Source organism: Athene cunicularia (genome assembly GCF_003259725.1).
Source record: "Athene cunicularia isolate RWA chromosome 19 unlocalized genomic scaffold, athCun1 chr19_part1, whole genome shotgun sequence".
Classification (NCBI taxonomy): Eukaryota; Metazoa; Chordata; class Aves; order Strigiformes; family Strigidae; genus Athene; species Athene cunicularia.
This window is the reverse complement of record NW_020799124.1, coordinates 10,445,577-10,463,315: the sequence shown is the minus strand read 5'-3', so window position 1 is coordinate 10,463,315 and position 17,739 is coordinate 10,445,577. Positions and strand designations below refer to the sequence as shown.

At 42.4% G+C, this 17,739-nt stretch overlaps 1 protein-coding gene across 1 annotated transcript in view; it reads right to left on the bottom strand.

Annotated features, from left to right (window-relative positions):
* AUTS2 (AUTS2, activator of transcription and developmental regulator) overlaps positions 1 to 17,739 on the bottom strand; it is a 577,537-nt gene that overhangs the window by 423,589 nt on the left and 136,209 nt on the right. Inside the window, exons 3-4 of the mRNA XM_026861870.1 lie at positions 8,766 to 8,867; positions 495 to 530 (exon numbers count right to left, since the gene is read on the bottom strand). Coding sequence (XP_026717671.1) covers positions 495 to 530; positions 8,766 to 8,867 — 138 coding nt within the window. The remainder of the gene's footprint in view (positions 1 to 494; positions 531 to 8,765; positions 8,868 to 17,739) is intronic.

The following is a 17,739-nucleotide window of genomic DNA, read 5'->3' as shown; positions in this document are numbered from 1 at the left end:
CTAGTGTAAATACAATGATAGCTGCATTTTCCAAGATCATCTGTGAGATGTGGGGCTTTTAATCAACAGGTGGAAACCTCTGTGTCATGTTCTCTGGACTATGGTACACAGGAGATGAGACAAGACTGCTGCAATGGGCTCTGTGAAGTCTAGGAATCAATGAGTACAAGGGGAAATCAAGATCCTACTGTCTCAGATTAGAGAGCCGGTAAGACCATGGTTCATTTTATTTGCTATAATTGTGTAAATTAAATACTGTTGGAATGCATGTAGTCATTAATATGACACCTGATTAGTTCAGGAAAACATTGACCACCATGTCTGAAATACTACTTCCAATGCATTTGTGGAGGAAGGAATAGAAAAAGGTAAGTTAACCTATTGGGCAGACAGAGTGGTTATTTATTCCTGCTTCCATGTAATAAGGTACTTTTGTTTCAGGAGTAATGCTATGCTGTTCAGAGGCACATGTGTTAAAGTTGAGATACACTTACAAAGTAGCCTGTTCCCAAGCTGGAAGGAGCTGAGCTCTGCAATAAAACACAAAGACAAAGTGGAAAGTCAGTGATGGTTTTTAACACGTTCCAATCCACATAGCTCATTACCAGCCCTTTCCAAGCTTTTCATCACTACATCACAGCACCAATGTGCTGCCCCTTGTCATCTGCTACTGAAACAAACACGGTGTTGCTTAATTTTTCCCTTTACATCTCTCAACGACTCTGAGATGGTAACGTGCTATTTACTGAATTCCAAGCTTCTGCGGTGGACGTAATTGCCAATTTATTTGACAGGCAGCTGGGTAATGAATTAATGATGGCATTTCGCCCTGCACTGAGACTAAACAGACACTCATCAACCAGCCTCCCTGACATGCTGACATTCAATGCCCTGGACTCCAGCTACTCAGCTTTGTGGCCACAAAGGGGCAGGCGGGAGGGGAAAAAGAAAAAAATGTAGACTGACTTCAAAACAAAAAGCCCGGTGGGTTTGGATGACTTTTTCAGTGTATGACCTGTTTGCCAATTTATTCCCGAAAGGCCCTGGTTAGTACACACATAGTGCTTTTCTAAAATGAGACATTTTGTAAACATAATTAGTAGTCTGAAATGTAAAGAACGCGTGGGCACAGAGAAGCCGCTTCAGTCAATGTACCATTTCCTGGAGAATGCCATCACTACAATTTCCCATTTGGATGTCCACATTGTTTGACAAACCAGGGATTTAAAAAGAAAAGAAAAAACAAACAAATATCTACAGTGTGAAATAGATCTCAAAACTCAAACCCATAAAAATAATTAAAACTAATATTACTACCATGGAAAATAATCAAAAGGTTTAAATGCTTAAAAAAATGCATCATGAAATTCAGTTTAAGTGGGACACGATCGCAACCTCTACATTCACAGGAATTAAGGAGATAAAGGGTTTTGTTTCATTAGTTTTTCATCTAAGCAATGGGGATTACACAGCAGGTTCTCTTAGAGACATGGTGAGAGACCTAAAACGTCTCAGTCCTAATCCAGGTCACTGGCTGTTACATTAAAGGGTGAAGAGCTCCCAACGCTACAGACCTATCACCTCAAACATTTCAAGCCAGGCCAGTCGATGGACAAGGAAGCAAAACGCAGAGGATAATGCTCTGCTGAGCAGCGGGTCGTCCAGATGACCAGTCTTTAACTCCTAAAGCTCAATTCCTGTTTCTGTTCCTTAGCACAACCTCCCTTCCAGTAACGACAGAGCTCAGTGACTACCAGGAACCTCACAGGGGCCCCAGCCAGCCTTGGCAAATCACTGGAAACATGCAGAATGTGCGTGGCTGTAACCCCTCTTCTGAGACACTATTGCAGGGAACCCTAACAGCAAATTCTCTCGATTTCTGATCATGGAGCGCATTACTGACATAAAAGAAAACAAATCCTCACAAGGGGCTTACTGGGATCTTTTTTACTGAACTCGGCACAGCAAAAATAGCTTGTGCCAAGATATTTAAAATTAACAACAAAATCCATCGCAACTAATCAGAAAATTACTGTGTGTTCACCAAAGCACTACCAAAAGGAGAGGTTCAGCGAGGTTACACACACATAGGGGAAGGCCTGATGGTTTAAGACATTAGAAGCTAAAGATTTAGCAAGAGGAAATCACCCTGGTAGTTCTAAGGGTACCAATATCATAAAATCAACAAACTCTGTTGGGACATCTTATATGAACAAACAAAAGTGCGATGGAAATCTGGAAGGTGTGTGGTTCCTGTCCCTTAATACTCTCTGGTGTGGCTACTAAAGGACTCAAGATCTGCAGTCTACAGATTTGGTTATTAGTGTGCAAGGGGAGTTCCACGGAAATAAAATAAATAAATAAATAATTTCTTAAGTCCTTCTGGGCCTACTCTTGCTGCTCTGGGGCCTCAAGCTCCCTCTGCCACCATCATCCGCAGCAAGGCCCACGCGGTCCGGGTGCCGATGTCCCTGAGAGCGCCTTGCAGCAGTGCCCGGCCGCGGGGCAGGGCAGTGGCGGCGCAGATCTGGGCACACGCGGCTGCGGGGCCGCTGGGCCCAGCCTGTCTGCTCGGCTCTCCTCCGCGTCCCCGCGACCACGCAGCTGGGAACGACCTGGTAACCCCCGCTGCACGGCCATCGCACAGCCCGGCCGCCGATCCCACCTCGAAAAGCCCTTTCGTGGGCCACAACAAAGGTTTTGTGAGCGCCTGCAGCCCGCAGCTCAGCGGCACCCAGGAGAGAGCACGATTCAGCACATTCCAGTTTAGTGTCTAATGCATTTATTTTCCTGGTAAAGCACATCATATATACCGCCTTCCACTTCACTCGTTCTGCTTTCTGCTTCATGCCATTTAAATTCTTTTAATTTAAGCTCGAGATCTATGCGTGAAGTCCAACACGTGCAGTCATTATAACCACTTTTGTTTAAGCTATGTACAGGCACCAATCGAGTCCCACTCTTTCACTCACAATTTTTAAAACTTACTTTACAGGCTGAAAGCTCCAAAGTTTGCATTCTGCATCTGTGTGTAATTTTTGTCTGCTTTTTATTCCAAGTTTTGGAAGGATCAAGTATCAAAACAAAACAATAAAAAGGAAGAAAAAAGAATAAGCAAACAAAATATTTCCCACTGAGTATTTCCATTCCTTCAAAAGCAATGCTGCAATGGCTATGGAAGGACAGTCGAAACATAGCAGTCAAATGACTTTCACTGAAAAGAAACAACTGTGCATTTTCAGGGAATTTGAGTTTGCTGGATGGAAATATAGCCCTTCACACATTGCATGCTGCATATGGAGAGTACATATTTTTAATTGAAGTAAGAAAGACTGTATTGCACATGCATGAATGACTAAGTTAGCTGTGTTGTGAACTGTGTTTTGACAGAGCATATAGGCTGAAGCAAGGGCTATGCAAGAAGACAGCTTCTCACCTTTTTTGATAACTCCCAATAGCGAAAGGATCCTACTACCCAGTGCCCAGCCTTGGTACCAACTGATGAATGTGATACTGTGTATGCAGCATCTTTACAAGCCCATGCTGAGTCGTGATCCTGCACTGGATGGTTCTACATCTCTTATATAAAGTGTGCCTATAATAGAGGTAATGGTTTCACTTTCCGAAACCCTTTGCAAAATTCGACATTAGATATACTATTTGATATTCACACAACCACCAGCAGAAGCCTGCATCAGGTGCCCATCAGCAAAACACAAGTCACTTGCTTAAAATTACCAGGGTTTTGGTTTTGTTATTTTCCTTCTGCTTTTTTTTTTTTTTTTTTCCTTCCTTTCTTAAAGAGAAGAACTTTTGGCCCAGGAGCAAAAATGTAGTAACCCTTGTGTAAGCATTAGTTTATTGTGTACCAAAGAAAATTACATCCTTGAGGTCTTGGAAGGCACAGTTATACCCATTTTGCATATATATTGTGCATTACTTGGGGAGCTGGGTGGGGAGAAACACTGTGTTGTACATATTTGTTCTGGCTATTGTTTATGCAGGTCTGACTGAATGAAGGAACAGTGGGTATCATTTCAATTTCTGATGTCAACATCAAATTACTTATTTAATTTCATGCCTGGCGAAGCATTGTATAGCTACACGCAGAATCATTTCACTTCATTTGTTATGCTGTGTTTTCTTGGCGATTGGCTTGCCTTCCAACTGACAGCTTTAATTACGACATGAATTTGATTGCACTGCCGAGGAATTAACATAATGCAACAAAGCATTTAAGCACCCAACCTTAGACACACAAACACACACATACACACCCTCGCATACACACACACACACACACACACACAAAAAAAGAAGCAGCCACTGCAGCTGATCAGCTTCTGGCACATACACACACACAGAGCTTTGCTGGTGTTATTCCACTTTAGATACAGCCAAGATTACCAGGGATATTCTGGAGAAGGACAAGTACGAAGGATTTCAGAGCACATAACTCTAAGATTGTTCCTCAATTTGTCTTTCTTTGGGCTCGCTACAGAGGTGGGAGGAACGGGAGACAGAGAATTGAAAATCTCGTATTTGAGGCCAAAGCCGTGAGCTGTCCACAGGGTTGCACTGCTGGGGATGCAGACACCTTTCTTCCCAAAGCAGACAGCAAGAGGCCTGGTGGGCAGGTCACTGACACCTCACCTATCCTCAAGAGCAAAGTGCACAACACAGTAGGAGCACACAGCTACGAAGCGCTGGGGAAGGGGCAGCATCATGAAGGAGTGTGTCAGCTTTGATGAGAGACCAAGATAAGACCTTTATTGTAGGGGACAAATGGGAAGATTTCTGTCCCACTCCCTATTCAAGAACTGGGACAATATTCCAGACAGAAAGGTCTGACTATTTCTCCTGGCTTGTGATTCCTTCCTTGCTCAGCAAAAGCAAGCAGAGGCCAGGCAGTCCACGCGTCTGTTGTGCAGCAAGAGTGGAAAACCTGTGCTGCCCCCCAGATGACGACCACGTGTGAGAGGCTTTTACTATTCATCCCCTCGCTGAAAGCCTGCAACCAACACCAGAAGCAGCAGGCTGGGCTGAGGGTGCCCAAAGCAGCTTGGCATCCCTCACCCATCAGCGCAGGCTCCCACTGCCACTGCATCATCATTACCAAAGTACTGAGCAAGGTTTGTTTCACAGACATCAGATTTCTAACAGGGCTAGAAATGACTTTACAGCTGAGTGTGAGCTTCAGTTTGGTGGTAGATGAGGAATTTAGGAATGTGCACCAAAGAAATCTCTTTTTTTAATTTGTTTCTGATTAGCAAAGAGGTGGTTGAACCTCTGAATATTCTGTGTGTTTGCCATCTACGTTAGCTGTAATTCTCATGTTTTCCTCAAGTAATCTCCTAGCTGCTTTGTAAAACATGGCTAAAAAGTACCCCATGTTTTCTGAAGTGGGAAGACTCAGTTGAAAATAAATACATACAGAAAGATAAGGAAAACAAGTTGACTGAACTCCAAGCTAAGGGGAAGAGAAAGTGCTGCCATCTTGTCTCCAAGCAAAATCTCAACAAAATGAATTCTACTACTGGCAAGATTTTGATGAGATTAAAGTGACTACAGCACCCTATATATAAAGGAGGGGCAGCTCTCCAATTTCTCTTTTAGGCCCCTGGAGCTACCTCTGCCCATAAAGGAAAAAACAAGTTGTCATTCCAAAAAACACTATATAGGGGAGAAAGGCAGAGAAATGGGTTTATGAAATTCAAACAGGGAGATGTATTAGGGCACTGCCAAACGCTTGCAATGGAGCATTCGAGCAATCATTATCTCTAATCTAGCAGAGGTCAAGTTCTCTGCTAATTATGTTCTCTAACAGAGGGCTGTGTGCATGTGTGTACACGTGTGTGAGATGAGGACAAAGGAAGGAGTTGATGGAAATCAGTCTCACTGCATTGCATCTGACAGGAACATAGGATATTCCTCTTCCTACTGTCTGATGCTATTTCAAGCCTCATTATGAGAAAAGTCTCCTGTTTAACATGTCTTTTCATTGAATTATCTTCTTTTCATTTTTGACCACCTCTCTTGCAAATGCTGCAAATTACCTGCTTGGATCTCATTAGCCTGGAAAGGAGTCATCCCTTGTAAACACACTTTGCATCAACCTGCGTTATCCAAGGACTGTAGGTACATTTACAATATGCAGAGTTGAAAGATACCTGACAGGAGAGGGAATGAAGCCACTGACATGTCAGTGTGCAACTGGATATTCATTATACTATCTCGCTCATTCTGCATCTGTCACTAAGCTATCACTTAGGCTCCGCATTAAAGCTCATGAAGCTAACATTTCTGTTTCAACAGCTTACTTACAACTAGGGATTTGAAAATTGATCATCCACCTAGAGTATATGCACTTCATTCATTATACATATTTCCATGCAGTAGCCATGCTTCATCTTACAACGTTGTTGGGCTACATCAGTGAAGATCCATTATATTTCATGTCCAAAATTTGCTTTCTGACCTCAGGGTTAATCTGTCTGCATTATTTTGCATTTTTGTCTATCTTCTGTTGAGTACACAACTTTCTGCATCTTTTTTTTTCTGAGAAAATAGTTGCAAAACCAGAAAAGGATCTTCAGAGAAACTTACTATAGTTTTTTGGGGGACAGTAATTGGTAGATATCATTAGACAACTCACTCCTTCAAAAGATATTATTCAAAATAACTTTATTAAGCTCTTGATGTATCTTTGTGCATAAGAGGGCAGTTCAAGGCGGGCTCACCCACAGCTGGAAGTGGAAGTATCACTACCACTTTGTAATTTAAAAACATAGGGTGTTTGTCTTTGGGAGAGAGAGGAATGCAGAACAGTATTTACTCTTCTTAACCGAGAGTCTGGGAAAGGCCACCACACACTCAGACAAGATGAGAGTTCTGTCATGCATGTTTTTCAAATCTCGACTGAACTGGCAAGGCTAGACCATAGAGAGACATGCTTGTATTGCAATGAATTATCAAAGCATGAAGGAACTTTACTTATTAAGCAAAAAATAAATTATGTGTGACATTTTAAAATATACATTTTCACATATATTTAGGAAACCTTCTTTCTGAGCAACCTGTGAATCCCTATTCTCTCTTTCAGGGGCACTAGGGAAGTCATATTTGTTCTCCACTTCCTTTAATTCACATTAGTGCCAAGACAAAGGGGCAGTATTATAAAAACACCAGAGAAAAACTGTATTTGATCAGTGGAAGGGGAACCAGGACTCTGCTCGCACTGCCAGGTCTGACACTACAATGCTATAAGCTGCTGGGGAGCTCAAGTAAGTCTGAGAGCTCCACTCAGTACACTGCAAGGCAGTGAGAAGGCTAAGTTAAAGCCATGTTTGTAAGGAGCTGTGACATTTATTGCTGGAAGGTGCTGTGTCATCGTGAAGTTCATTGCAGTGACTTCTCAGCTGCCATGGGGCTCAGAGCAAGCTCGGATGGCAACAGTGACAGGCTGGCGGTCAGCTGCCTTCCCCTGCTACCTGTACAGAGCATTTACTTACTATCTCCTCTGGTTTCACTCTCCCAAAGATGTCTTACAGCCCTGAGACTGACCTCACCTGACAGCCACGAAGGGCAGGCTCTGAACTGTCTAACTGAATGTACCCATAAAGGTTGGCTCTGGGGAAGGAATGGACCTCCAAAATGTGACAAAAGAATGAGGAAAAAGCGTGCTACAGATTTCACACCTTCACAGAAAAAGAAAATAAAAATCAGGAGGCTGTTCCAGTGATAGACACAATTCAGCAAGAACTGCTAGCTGTGTGCCTTCAGGCTTAAATCTGCACAACGAAATATATCCTTTACAAAGGTATTTCTTTTAATGTCTGTTCAATTCAGTTTTATTGGATTGGCCTATAGAGGACACCATCTGGTATCTGTCATCCAAATCTACATGGACATGCTATCGATAAAATCCCCATTTCCAAAGCATGGGTTAGTTAAAAGTAGGGCCAGATTGCTGGCTGATACAAATTGGTATGACTGATGTAGCTATCCATGCTTTTACCAGCAAAGGATTTGACCTACAAAATCCCCAATTTAGATGCTCTTTTGGACAGGGCTCTCTTTATATTCTGTGTTGTAAAGCGTGAAGCACAGAGGACCCAGAGCCATGAATAAAACACTCAAGGATTGTGATGGTACACATAATAAATAATAATCTAATTGCAGCAACAGAAAGATTTCTGTAGTTATTCATATGTCAGAATAACTCATGAGTGTCATTCAGTGAATGGCCAGCATTCTTCAATGGAGAAAAACGTTCTCCTCAGAGCTGCCATCTTAGGATCTTCCACAGCAGTTTAGGTAGAGCAATAAAGGCAGAGCTTATGCTATTGCTGGCCATGTTATATCAATTCATTATATATAAATTAGCTGAGTCTCTCTAGACACTCTAATACTTTTCATAAAGACAGTATTTAGACCAAATAAATACATTCTTTTCCTTCCCCACTCAGGGTAAAAAGAGGCCATCTCACTTCTCAACTATGCAGAGCATTTTAACTTCATTAAATGGCCTTAAACCATTTCAAAATGAATGTTTTCAGACAGACAGACATTGTACCAAACTTTAAGAAGTTCATTGGATTGGGGCAGGAGACCTGAATTACCTCTTCCTCTCCCAGCCCCCCAAAGAGAAGGGGATTTTAGCAACAAACCATCCCAGCAACTAAATCCTGTTATGACTTATACCCCTCAGAAAACTACGCCAGGGGTTAATCAGATCAGTATTTGGCTGCAGGAGTCTTACTTACGTCACTGAGTCTTTCCCGAGAGCTACTTCGATGGAAACCTTTTGATTCCCCACTGGCACTTTCACTGTCACTGTCTCGGCAACTGTTTTGACCTGGCTTGAGCTGTAGAGAAAAGAAAAAAACAAAGAAAGCAAGAGTTTAGCCTGGTTCAGGTAAATCCCCTTGTCCACTGCTCTTCTTTGACCCAACCCTACACAAAGCAGTGGTGCTGCAACACTGCCACGGGCACAGAGCAGCCCTGGTGCCAAGGCAGCATCTCGGCGAGACCACGGATGTGGAGAGCAAATCAAGGTCATGTGTGTGACAGCAACATCCATGTCCCAAGGAAATGACAGTTTAAGACCTTCATTCTGGGAACCTTTAGACTTTTCAAGTTATTTATGCCATTGATGCAATTTTTAAGGTTACCATCGCATCGAAGTGCACACACAGAATCAATCCATCCCTCATTACTCTGTGAGAGCATCGAAGATCCAAGATCAGTGGAAATCACCCCAGGGGAAAAAGCAGCCATCGCTCTGGGGAGACCTATTGCTGGACTAACCCCTAAAAACATTGCCTGGCACTATAAAAAATTCCTGACTGACCTCAATGTTCATAAAACTCTGTGATCTACTTAATAGGTATCAGATTGTTTTTGCCTTTCAAACCAGCTTTAATGAACTTTACTGGCATTGTAATAAATAAAAAACACAAAAAAATACAAACTATATTTTCAATACAATTGAGAACACATCTGCTTTCTCTTACATTTCTGATTGTGCAGGTCAACACAACAGCAGCATACTGAAATGAACATTTACTTTATACATACGTTACACACATGTCCACAAGCACTTATATACAGCAAGAGGAAGATATGAATTACATCTACTGCAATGCTAAATATGTATAATTGTTTTAACACGTCTCTCCCTATATTTTAGATTAATGTATTAAAATTTTGGTTTAGCCTTGTTGATGCTTTGTTCGAACTTCCCGTGAAGACTCATTACTCCTTAATGCTGGCAAAAATTCAATTTCAGAAATTTAGATTTAAAATGACATATGTAAATACTGGCAGCAGAGGTAAATGCAGAGAAAATACTTGGTGAGGTACCTAATGAAGTATTTTATGAGACACCTACTACACTTACCAATATACATGTAACAAATACCAAACAACTCCTCCTAACTTATTCTAACTATCAATACATTCATAGTAATTTCTATTCAGACTATGCACATAGTATATCACACTCATCTCCATTTCATGACTGGAGACCAGAAGTTCCTTCTCCATGAACTCTCTCCAGCAACTTTTTTCACCCTTTCTTCCATGTCTTCTCATTTTTTCCAGTTCTCCCACAAACATGCTGCCCAGGCACACACAAATTTTCCTTTATAGGCACACACAAGACATACACCTCTGCTCTGTTTCCAGATATACATTCCCACCCGTACACGTTCACTCACACAAACTGCCTTTCTCTCCAGGTTCACTGAAGGAATGCACAACACACCTCACCCTGATGGTTACCATCAGTTTCTCCCTACCTCTATAAGGGCAAATTGCATCTGCAAGTTTGGTATGTGTGCAGCTTTACCTTCAGCTCTTATTCCCCTCATTAGTTAAAGGCAGCTTTGGGTACTCTCTACCAAAGGAAAGAAAGAAGAAAGTACATTAAACTAAAGGCTCAGACACACAATTGAGTTGCAATGCACGAGCACAACTGCAAAAAGTAGCACAGGTGTACTCTCAGCTCAAAGAAAATGTAACATGAGAACTACAGCTATTTGTCAAACACTTACAATTTAATAAATAAACTAAATATTCCACAGCTCAGCCAGAAAATCTGAAGTAAAAAGATTTTTATTTCAAATAGAATGGTTTATCAGTCAGATCTAATAGATCTAGGTAGCGCTTTTTTGGAGGCAGAGGGGAGGATAACGAATTCAAGAAGTCTTATACTTCATATATATATAACTCACAGATCTTATCTAGGACCACTGTGTACTGTAATTTTATGGCTTCAGGTTTAAAATTTAACCACCCAAAGGAAAATGGATCAAGTTTCCCTGACTCAGTCTTTTGTCAACATCCGCTCAATGATGGAAAAACTCTTATTGTAACTGAGGCCTGAAGAATTTTTTCCAGTCTCAAATTTTATTTTTAGAACCTCACTTTATTTTGTACACAATTTCCACACATTAGTTATTTGCTAACTAATCATAACGGCTCATTCTTTTACTTCTTCTACACTGAGAATTGTAAAAGCTATTTACAGAGAAGAAAAACCCAGCAGGTGTCATTTTTCTAGACACAATTTACAAGGAATAAGAGAATACGACCAAGATATCTGAGCCTGAAACTCTGTAGGAACAAAGTGAACTGCATAGACTAGACAGCAAACTCAGAAGTAAGTCCAAGTTAAGATTTATAAGCTTTCCATATTTTTCTTTCTTTTTTTCCAAGTTGAGTTTCTCCATGTGCCAAACTGTTGAGGGTTTACATTTTATTCCAAAACGCATCAATCTGTGTTAAATTAAAAAAAATAAAGCATGGAAATGTGCCCATTGTCTTCTTTTAAGAACCTAAAGTTACACACAAATGCACATGAGAACACTTAATGTGGATAGGCAATGGTTCATTTCAATCTACTCGCACAGATTCAATCACTTAAAATTAAAACGATGTTGAAATAACATAGTGCTGCTAAAAAAGGTCTGCAAATAAAAGCCTGGATCTTTAGTTGCACTGCATGCATTTGGTGCCTTACTCTGGGGCACATGGGAACCCTAAAAGCAGCTTCCCCTTGAAAATGCAATTGTCCTTGGAGAAAATTTAGAGTTCAACATTGACAACAACTCTTGTTCCTGTATCATTCCTGTCAGGGTACTCCACGCAAAAAGCAAAGCCAGCATGAAACTCCCATGATGTCTACCCAAGTGTCTCACTGAGCTTCTTCCCACATTAACGCAGCTGTTACTCTTCTAATTTGCACTAAGAGAGGAACGAAGAAGGGTTTGTAAAAAGTGTGTTTGACTCCACGCTTTTACTTGGACGGCGCAAGTGAATTTATCCGTGTAGGGAACCATCTAAAGGGTCTCACAAAGAGGAAATACAGACATTTTCTAGACTGAAAGCACAAAGCCCTTAAAGCACAGAGTGTTGCTGATTCACAACAAACTTGCACAGCCTTAAGGACTCCCCAAGTGTAAGAGATGGGGCATGTGCAAATAAAGTGATAATCACTGACTCGAGTCCATTTGTCCTGGCTGAATGGGATGGCGCCAGGACCCTGGTGCACACCAATGTCTCCAAAGGTTTTCTAGGAGTTTTTGGTCATTCTTAGCATCATCACATTGTATTTCTGGAAACCTTTTATTGCACTACAGAACTTATTATTTCGTAATGCCTTTTAAATCTACTGGAGGATACTGAAGGTCAAGCAGAACTGGATAACTAGATAATCACACTCCTTCTATTAAAAGTAATTCAGGAGAAGGAAAAAAAAAAATATCTGGAAGGATGGCTGCTGGCTAAAGCATTGGGCTGGAACTCAGCAGCTGGTTTTATTTCTGATTCTTCACCACACCCGATTCCCTCCCCAAAAAGTGAGAATAACGACGGGTCTTCCCTGCTCTCCAAAACTGTTTCCCAGTGGGGGACCACAGAGCACATGGCACGCTATGGGCCCTGATAATCTCCCTCACTGCTCTGGGAGTTACTGCAATAGCAGCAATGGTTTCCAACGGAGAGGTGGCTCCGCTGCCAAAACGTATTTAAAAAAAATAACAAAACTAAACCCTGACAAAACCTGCACTCACCTGGGTTTTTATTCTTGCCTTTCATGCAGACAGGAGCCATACGAATCCTGTGTGCTTTAGGTGTCCCTGCCCAGGTGTGGGCAGCGGGACTGCAGGAGCCTTGGTGAGGAGAGGCCAGCACCAGCCCTGCAGCAGCCCCCAGCACAGCCACAGCCCAGCCCGCCAGTGCAGCTGGTGGTGCCTCCATCAGAGAGTGTTTTAAAAAGAGCAAAAACGCCAGAGCACTTACGAGTGAGGGGAGAAAAGGGTGAGAGAGTGCCCTGCACCCAGCCAGGTCAGGGGTGCAGGAGGGAGAGGAGGTGCTCCAGGAACCGGAGTGGAGGTTCCCCTGCAGCCCACAGAGAGATCCCGGCAGAGCAGGTAGATATTCCCTGAAGGAACTGTGTCCCCTTGAGAGCTCATGCTGGGTGGATTTTCCCTCAAGGAATCACCACCCCTGGGAGAGACCCATGCTGGAGCAGGAGAAAGGAGCTGTTGCAGACAGACCACAACCCCCATCCCTCTGCACCACTTGGCAGGACACAGAGGAGTAAAGGAATGACATTGAGTTGGGGGGAGAAAGTATTTAAATTTTTGTTTTGTTTCTCACTATCCAACTCTATTTTAATTGACAATAAATTAAATCCGTTTTCCCCAAGTTGAAGCTGTTTTGCCCATAACAGTAATTGGTGATCTCCATGTTTTCAACTTACAAGCATTTTCGTGTCATTTTCTCCCCCAGCCCTGCTGAGATGGGGGAGTGTGAGAGTGCGACTGGGTGGGAGTTTGGCCCTTAGCCAAGGTAAACTCAGCACACCATGGTTTGGTGAAAAGCACTTACTGCTCATCAACTGAGTGAAAAAACTTCAGTCACATCCCTGCTGCCCTGCAGGGTAACATGAGATAGATGCAGAGCTGGAAACTGCCAGGAGGGACACAAAGAGCGCAAGGGGTATTTTTCTCTCTCATGAGATAGCGTGGAGAGGGGAGGAGGAGAGGCACAGGGATATACAACACTAAGAGTGACCATTTGAAGAATTAAAAAGGAGAGGAGGACTAGCTCAGGCCTAAAGGTCACCAAGAATCTGGCCAGAAACTGCTAAGATTATGAATAAACCAAAATAGATGCAAAACCATCAACATAAAAACTGCTGTAACAGGAACTCTTCTTTCAGGGCATGGAGAGATTTTCAGGTGACTTGAAATCTAATGGAACTATTGTGACAGTGGAAGTGCAAACCGAATATTCAGCTGTGTCCAGGGAAAGCAGCTCTCTGCTATGCTTCCTTCTGCATTCCAAGTTAAAGGGTGAAGTAGACCTAATGTACACGCTTAGGAGTAGAATAGTTCTACAGGAATAGTGCTGTAGTTACTACATTCGTCAGACATTTCTGTGAAATGAAAGGATGGGGGGGGTGTAAGTCATAAAACATTCCTAAGGATAACCCGTAACAGCATGGCTCTTTGTTGCCTTGTGTCTTAGAAAGATAAAGAATGAAGGAAAGATAGTCGATCACGTTAAGAGGTGTAAGGGAGAATGAAAGGGCAGCTGAGCCCCAGACTACAGGGAGCATCATCCTCTCATGACCGCAGATTGCTTTGCTGGATCCCTAAGCCACTTTAGGTAATTCCACAGTAGTGGTGCCTGGTTAGCACGTAACAAAAAGCAAAATAAATAAACCTACTGAGAATTTAGCAAAAGCCTTTTTCACAGAGCTTATATATCATGTCAGAAACACCCTAATGTGGCTCTTCTGAGCTCTTTTTTTTTAAAAAAATATATATTTTAATTTAAAACCCCATACCATTTGGCAGCAGTAAATCTATAGTACAATTTCGAGGCGTCTGTGAGTTTCCACAGCATATGGAATTAAAGGATTATTTCACTACATTATACTTTAAAGTTATGAATACTAACACTTCTCCCTGTTACAGCACAGCCAGCAAGCTGAGCCTTTCCCAGAGTCCTAGAGGAAGAGGACCCGCTCCCCAAGGGATGGCATAGCCCTGCAGCGGGGATGGGAATTTTAGGCTTTCATTTGTGCCTGCCGTTCTTTATTTATACAGCTTTTGCAAGGGCTAGACAGTCCAAAACTCTTCTGATCCAGCTCCTACTAAGGTGAATATATTCTCTAGCTCAGATCTGCTGGAGAACAGACTCGTACGTGTGACATCAGCAATGCTTCCTGACTGCAGAGAGCCTGAACAGATACAGGCCAGTCCCAAACCCATGACAGTAGTTGGTCCTGACCAGGGCGACAGCCCTACACAGTACAAAGACATTTCTACCTGCTCCTTCTGAACACAGAGCTTGCCTGCACTAACTCTCCAGGCTTTTCCCAGCAGCCTAAACTCAAGCCAGGATCTGAAGATGTGAATTTTTGTCACTCCTGGCAGTGACATACTTTTCCCAAATGCTGCACACATGGATCTAGGCAGAAGCACTGGCAAATCAGGCAGTTGCTGACGAGTGCAGGCTGCTCTGGGTGGCCAAAGGCCAGGAAGCATCGGCCACCTCAGCCTGTGAGGAAAGAGAAAGCCCAACTGAACCCGGTGGTATCCCAGTTAACAGGTTGGGCCACCTCAGCATGATTTATCATGAATCCATCACTGTTTCTTCAAGCTTAGCAAACAGAAGGAGTTTGGCTCGCAGCACAGAAGCAGGAGGGAGGGTGCTGGATGGGTGGGCAAGCCTGCACCCACTCCCATCCCACATGGGCTCCTTGGCACTGTGTCAGGCTGTGTCCTCTCAGCTCCCGGCAATGGTGTGTGAGCCACAGGCTCAGGGAGGAGCCATAGCAGTGGGCATCTTCATATGCTGCTGTGAGGTGGGGTGATGGGGAAGGGATGGACCACTGAAGCCTCTTCAGCATGAGATGTCTGGTAAATTGATGCGTGTTCAGCACTGGGAGCATCTCCAGTACCCAGCTGTGGGGCTGACCCAACCAGCTCCCTGACTGGCTTTATCCGGTTTTTTTTTTTTTTAACATGAATATCACCACATGCTCCAAGGAGACTGGTTTTGATGTGCTTCTAGGCCCAAAAATCTAAGTGGAGTTCCCACTAACCCCCACCCACTCACCCAGGTGGAAAATCCATCAGCAAATTAAAGTATATATCATAGCATCATTTTACACTCAAATGAAACATATTTTTCCCTTAAAATCTGTTAACTTCGATTTCAAAACATGACAATTCATGAAGTGTAATTGGTTTTAAACAATGAAACAACTGAGTAGAGTATAACATTGGTGCCTTAAAGGGTGGTTAGTTAAAGGGTGCTGCTTTTTAAATTCTGTCTAGAATAAATAAGAAAACAGCTTTACACTCTTCTGGTCAGCTCAGCTTTCACACACATACATCACAAGAGCACTGCACTAAGCCTCGTCTGTGCTACTCAGACACGCGAGCGCAGCAGTAACATCCACCCTGTGAGTCCCGCCCTACCCAAGCGCGCGCGCACACACACACACACACACCCCCACCCACCAGAAAACAGCAACACCAGATTAAATGTAGGATGGAATAATTGATTACAAAGAAAACATATTTTATCAATGACTGAGAACAAATCTGGCTGTATGAAAACAAATAAAAGGAGAACTGCATAGCAAGAAAAAAACAACAATGGAAATCAAGGCTTGTTTCTTGTGATTTAAATAATAATTAACAGCTGTCACTTAAATACTTTCATTTAAACCTATTTTGGTACTGACATAAGTTAGACAAATACTACTTATACAGCATTTACATGTCACCCAGAGCTTTACAGATGGTTCAACACAAGAGCCATGGTTCTGGAGCAAGGCCTCCATGCATTTCTAGCAAAGCCATGTTCACCACCACCACATCTGCCTGAGTAGCTAAACAGATGACCAGCACAAGGAAAGCAAATCATAGATAATGAGGAAGAATAATACTTACAATACACAAGTTGAGGCGGTAAATATGAAAAAAGAATTCACACTGTGTGTGAACTCTGAACAGTGTTAATACAAAGATATTTTTCACACCAGAAAAGAAAAATCTCGTTACCTAAGAGATAGAGTAAAACTTTAGGAGAGGCTTTCTGTGTATGTCTTGATATATAATCTTACGACAACCAGTGCACATGCTCCAAGAAATTGTCAGATGCCGAGGACCAGGGCCTACATGCCACCCCCCTGGGATCTGACACCCCTAACAGAATATGAAGCTTTATTTTGCATACGCGTATGGTAAAAGTAAGATAGACAAACAAAGACAAGATTTTATTTTTTGTTTCCTTCGTGCCTCTACTGAGAAGAAAAAGTAGTTTTCCCATTCCAAAATTCTTTTTATGAAAAACCTGAATAAATGCACAAATATATTTTTCCAATTTCCTGTTGACAAAATAATCTAAATCTAATAGAACTTGAACAAATACCTATAAACAATTACCTAATTAGCTCTATGATACAGAACAAGGGTGTTTTTAACTTACTTACTCTAAAGCACTGATGGTCATTTCCTGCTGCCTTTGAGCAGATCCAGCGTCTGCTGCTGCACCGGCTCCATAGACCGGAGCAGAGGAACTCATCCTCTACTGCCTTAAATGGGGGAGATCCTACTGAAAGAACAGAGCTACACCCCTCTTCTCCTGGGGAGAATTTGGCTATTTAGCATTGTTATTACAGAAACACCAAGTGATCGTGTTCTGCTCACAGCAGAAACAGCAGAAGCAACATAGGCTAAGAATAAATAGCATCCTTGCCAAAGCGGGGGTGGGGGATAAAGAGAACGGGCATTTATTTCCAGATCCTCTTCTCCTTCATTATATGCTTGGGCAACCTTAGATATATAGCTCACAGAAGGTACTCTGAAGTAGCTCTGTAGCTCTATTTTATCGAAGTTACACAGAGAATGCAGCCCATCATTTTTTCTGTGCTGTTTATACAGAAATCAAAGATAAATTTGGCATAAACTCATCACACCCCAGAATCATACATACATTATACAACATATAAAGTGTAACAGACTTGCTCTGTTCCCCAGCTCCTGTTAAGAGCGGGATGAAACAGCAAGCTGTTGGCAATTGCAACAAATGAAGCGTATTTCAGCACACTTTAAAAGCTGAATTGCGAAAAAATATAGGCTTCTTCTGACCCTTTGCATTTTGATGGTTGCACAGTGAGAAATATGGCCTTTAAAATTACACCTTGCAAAG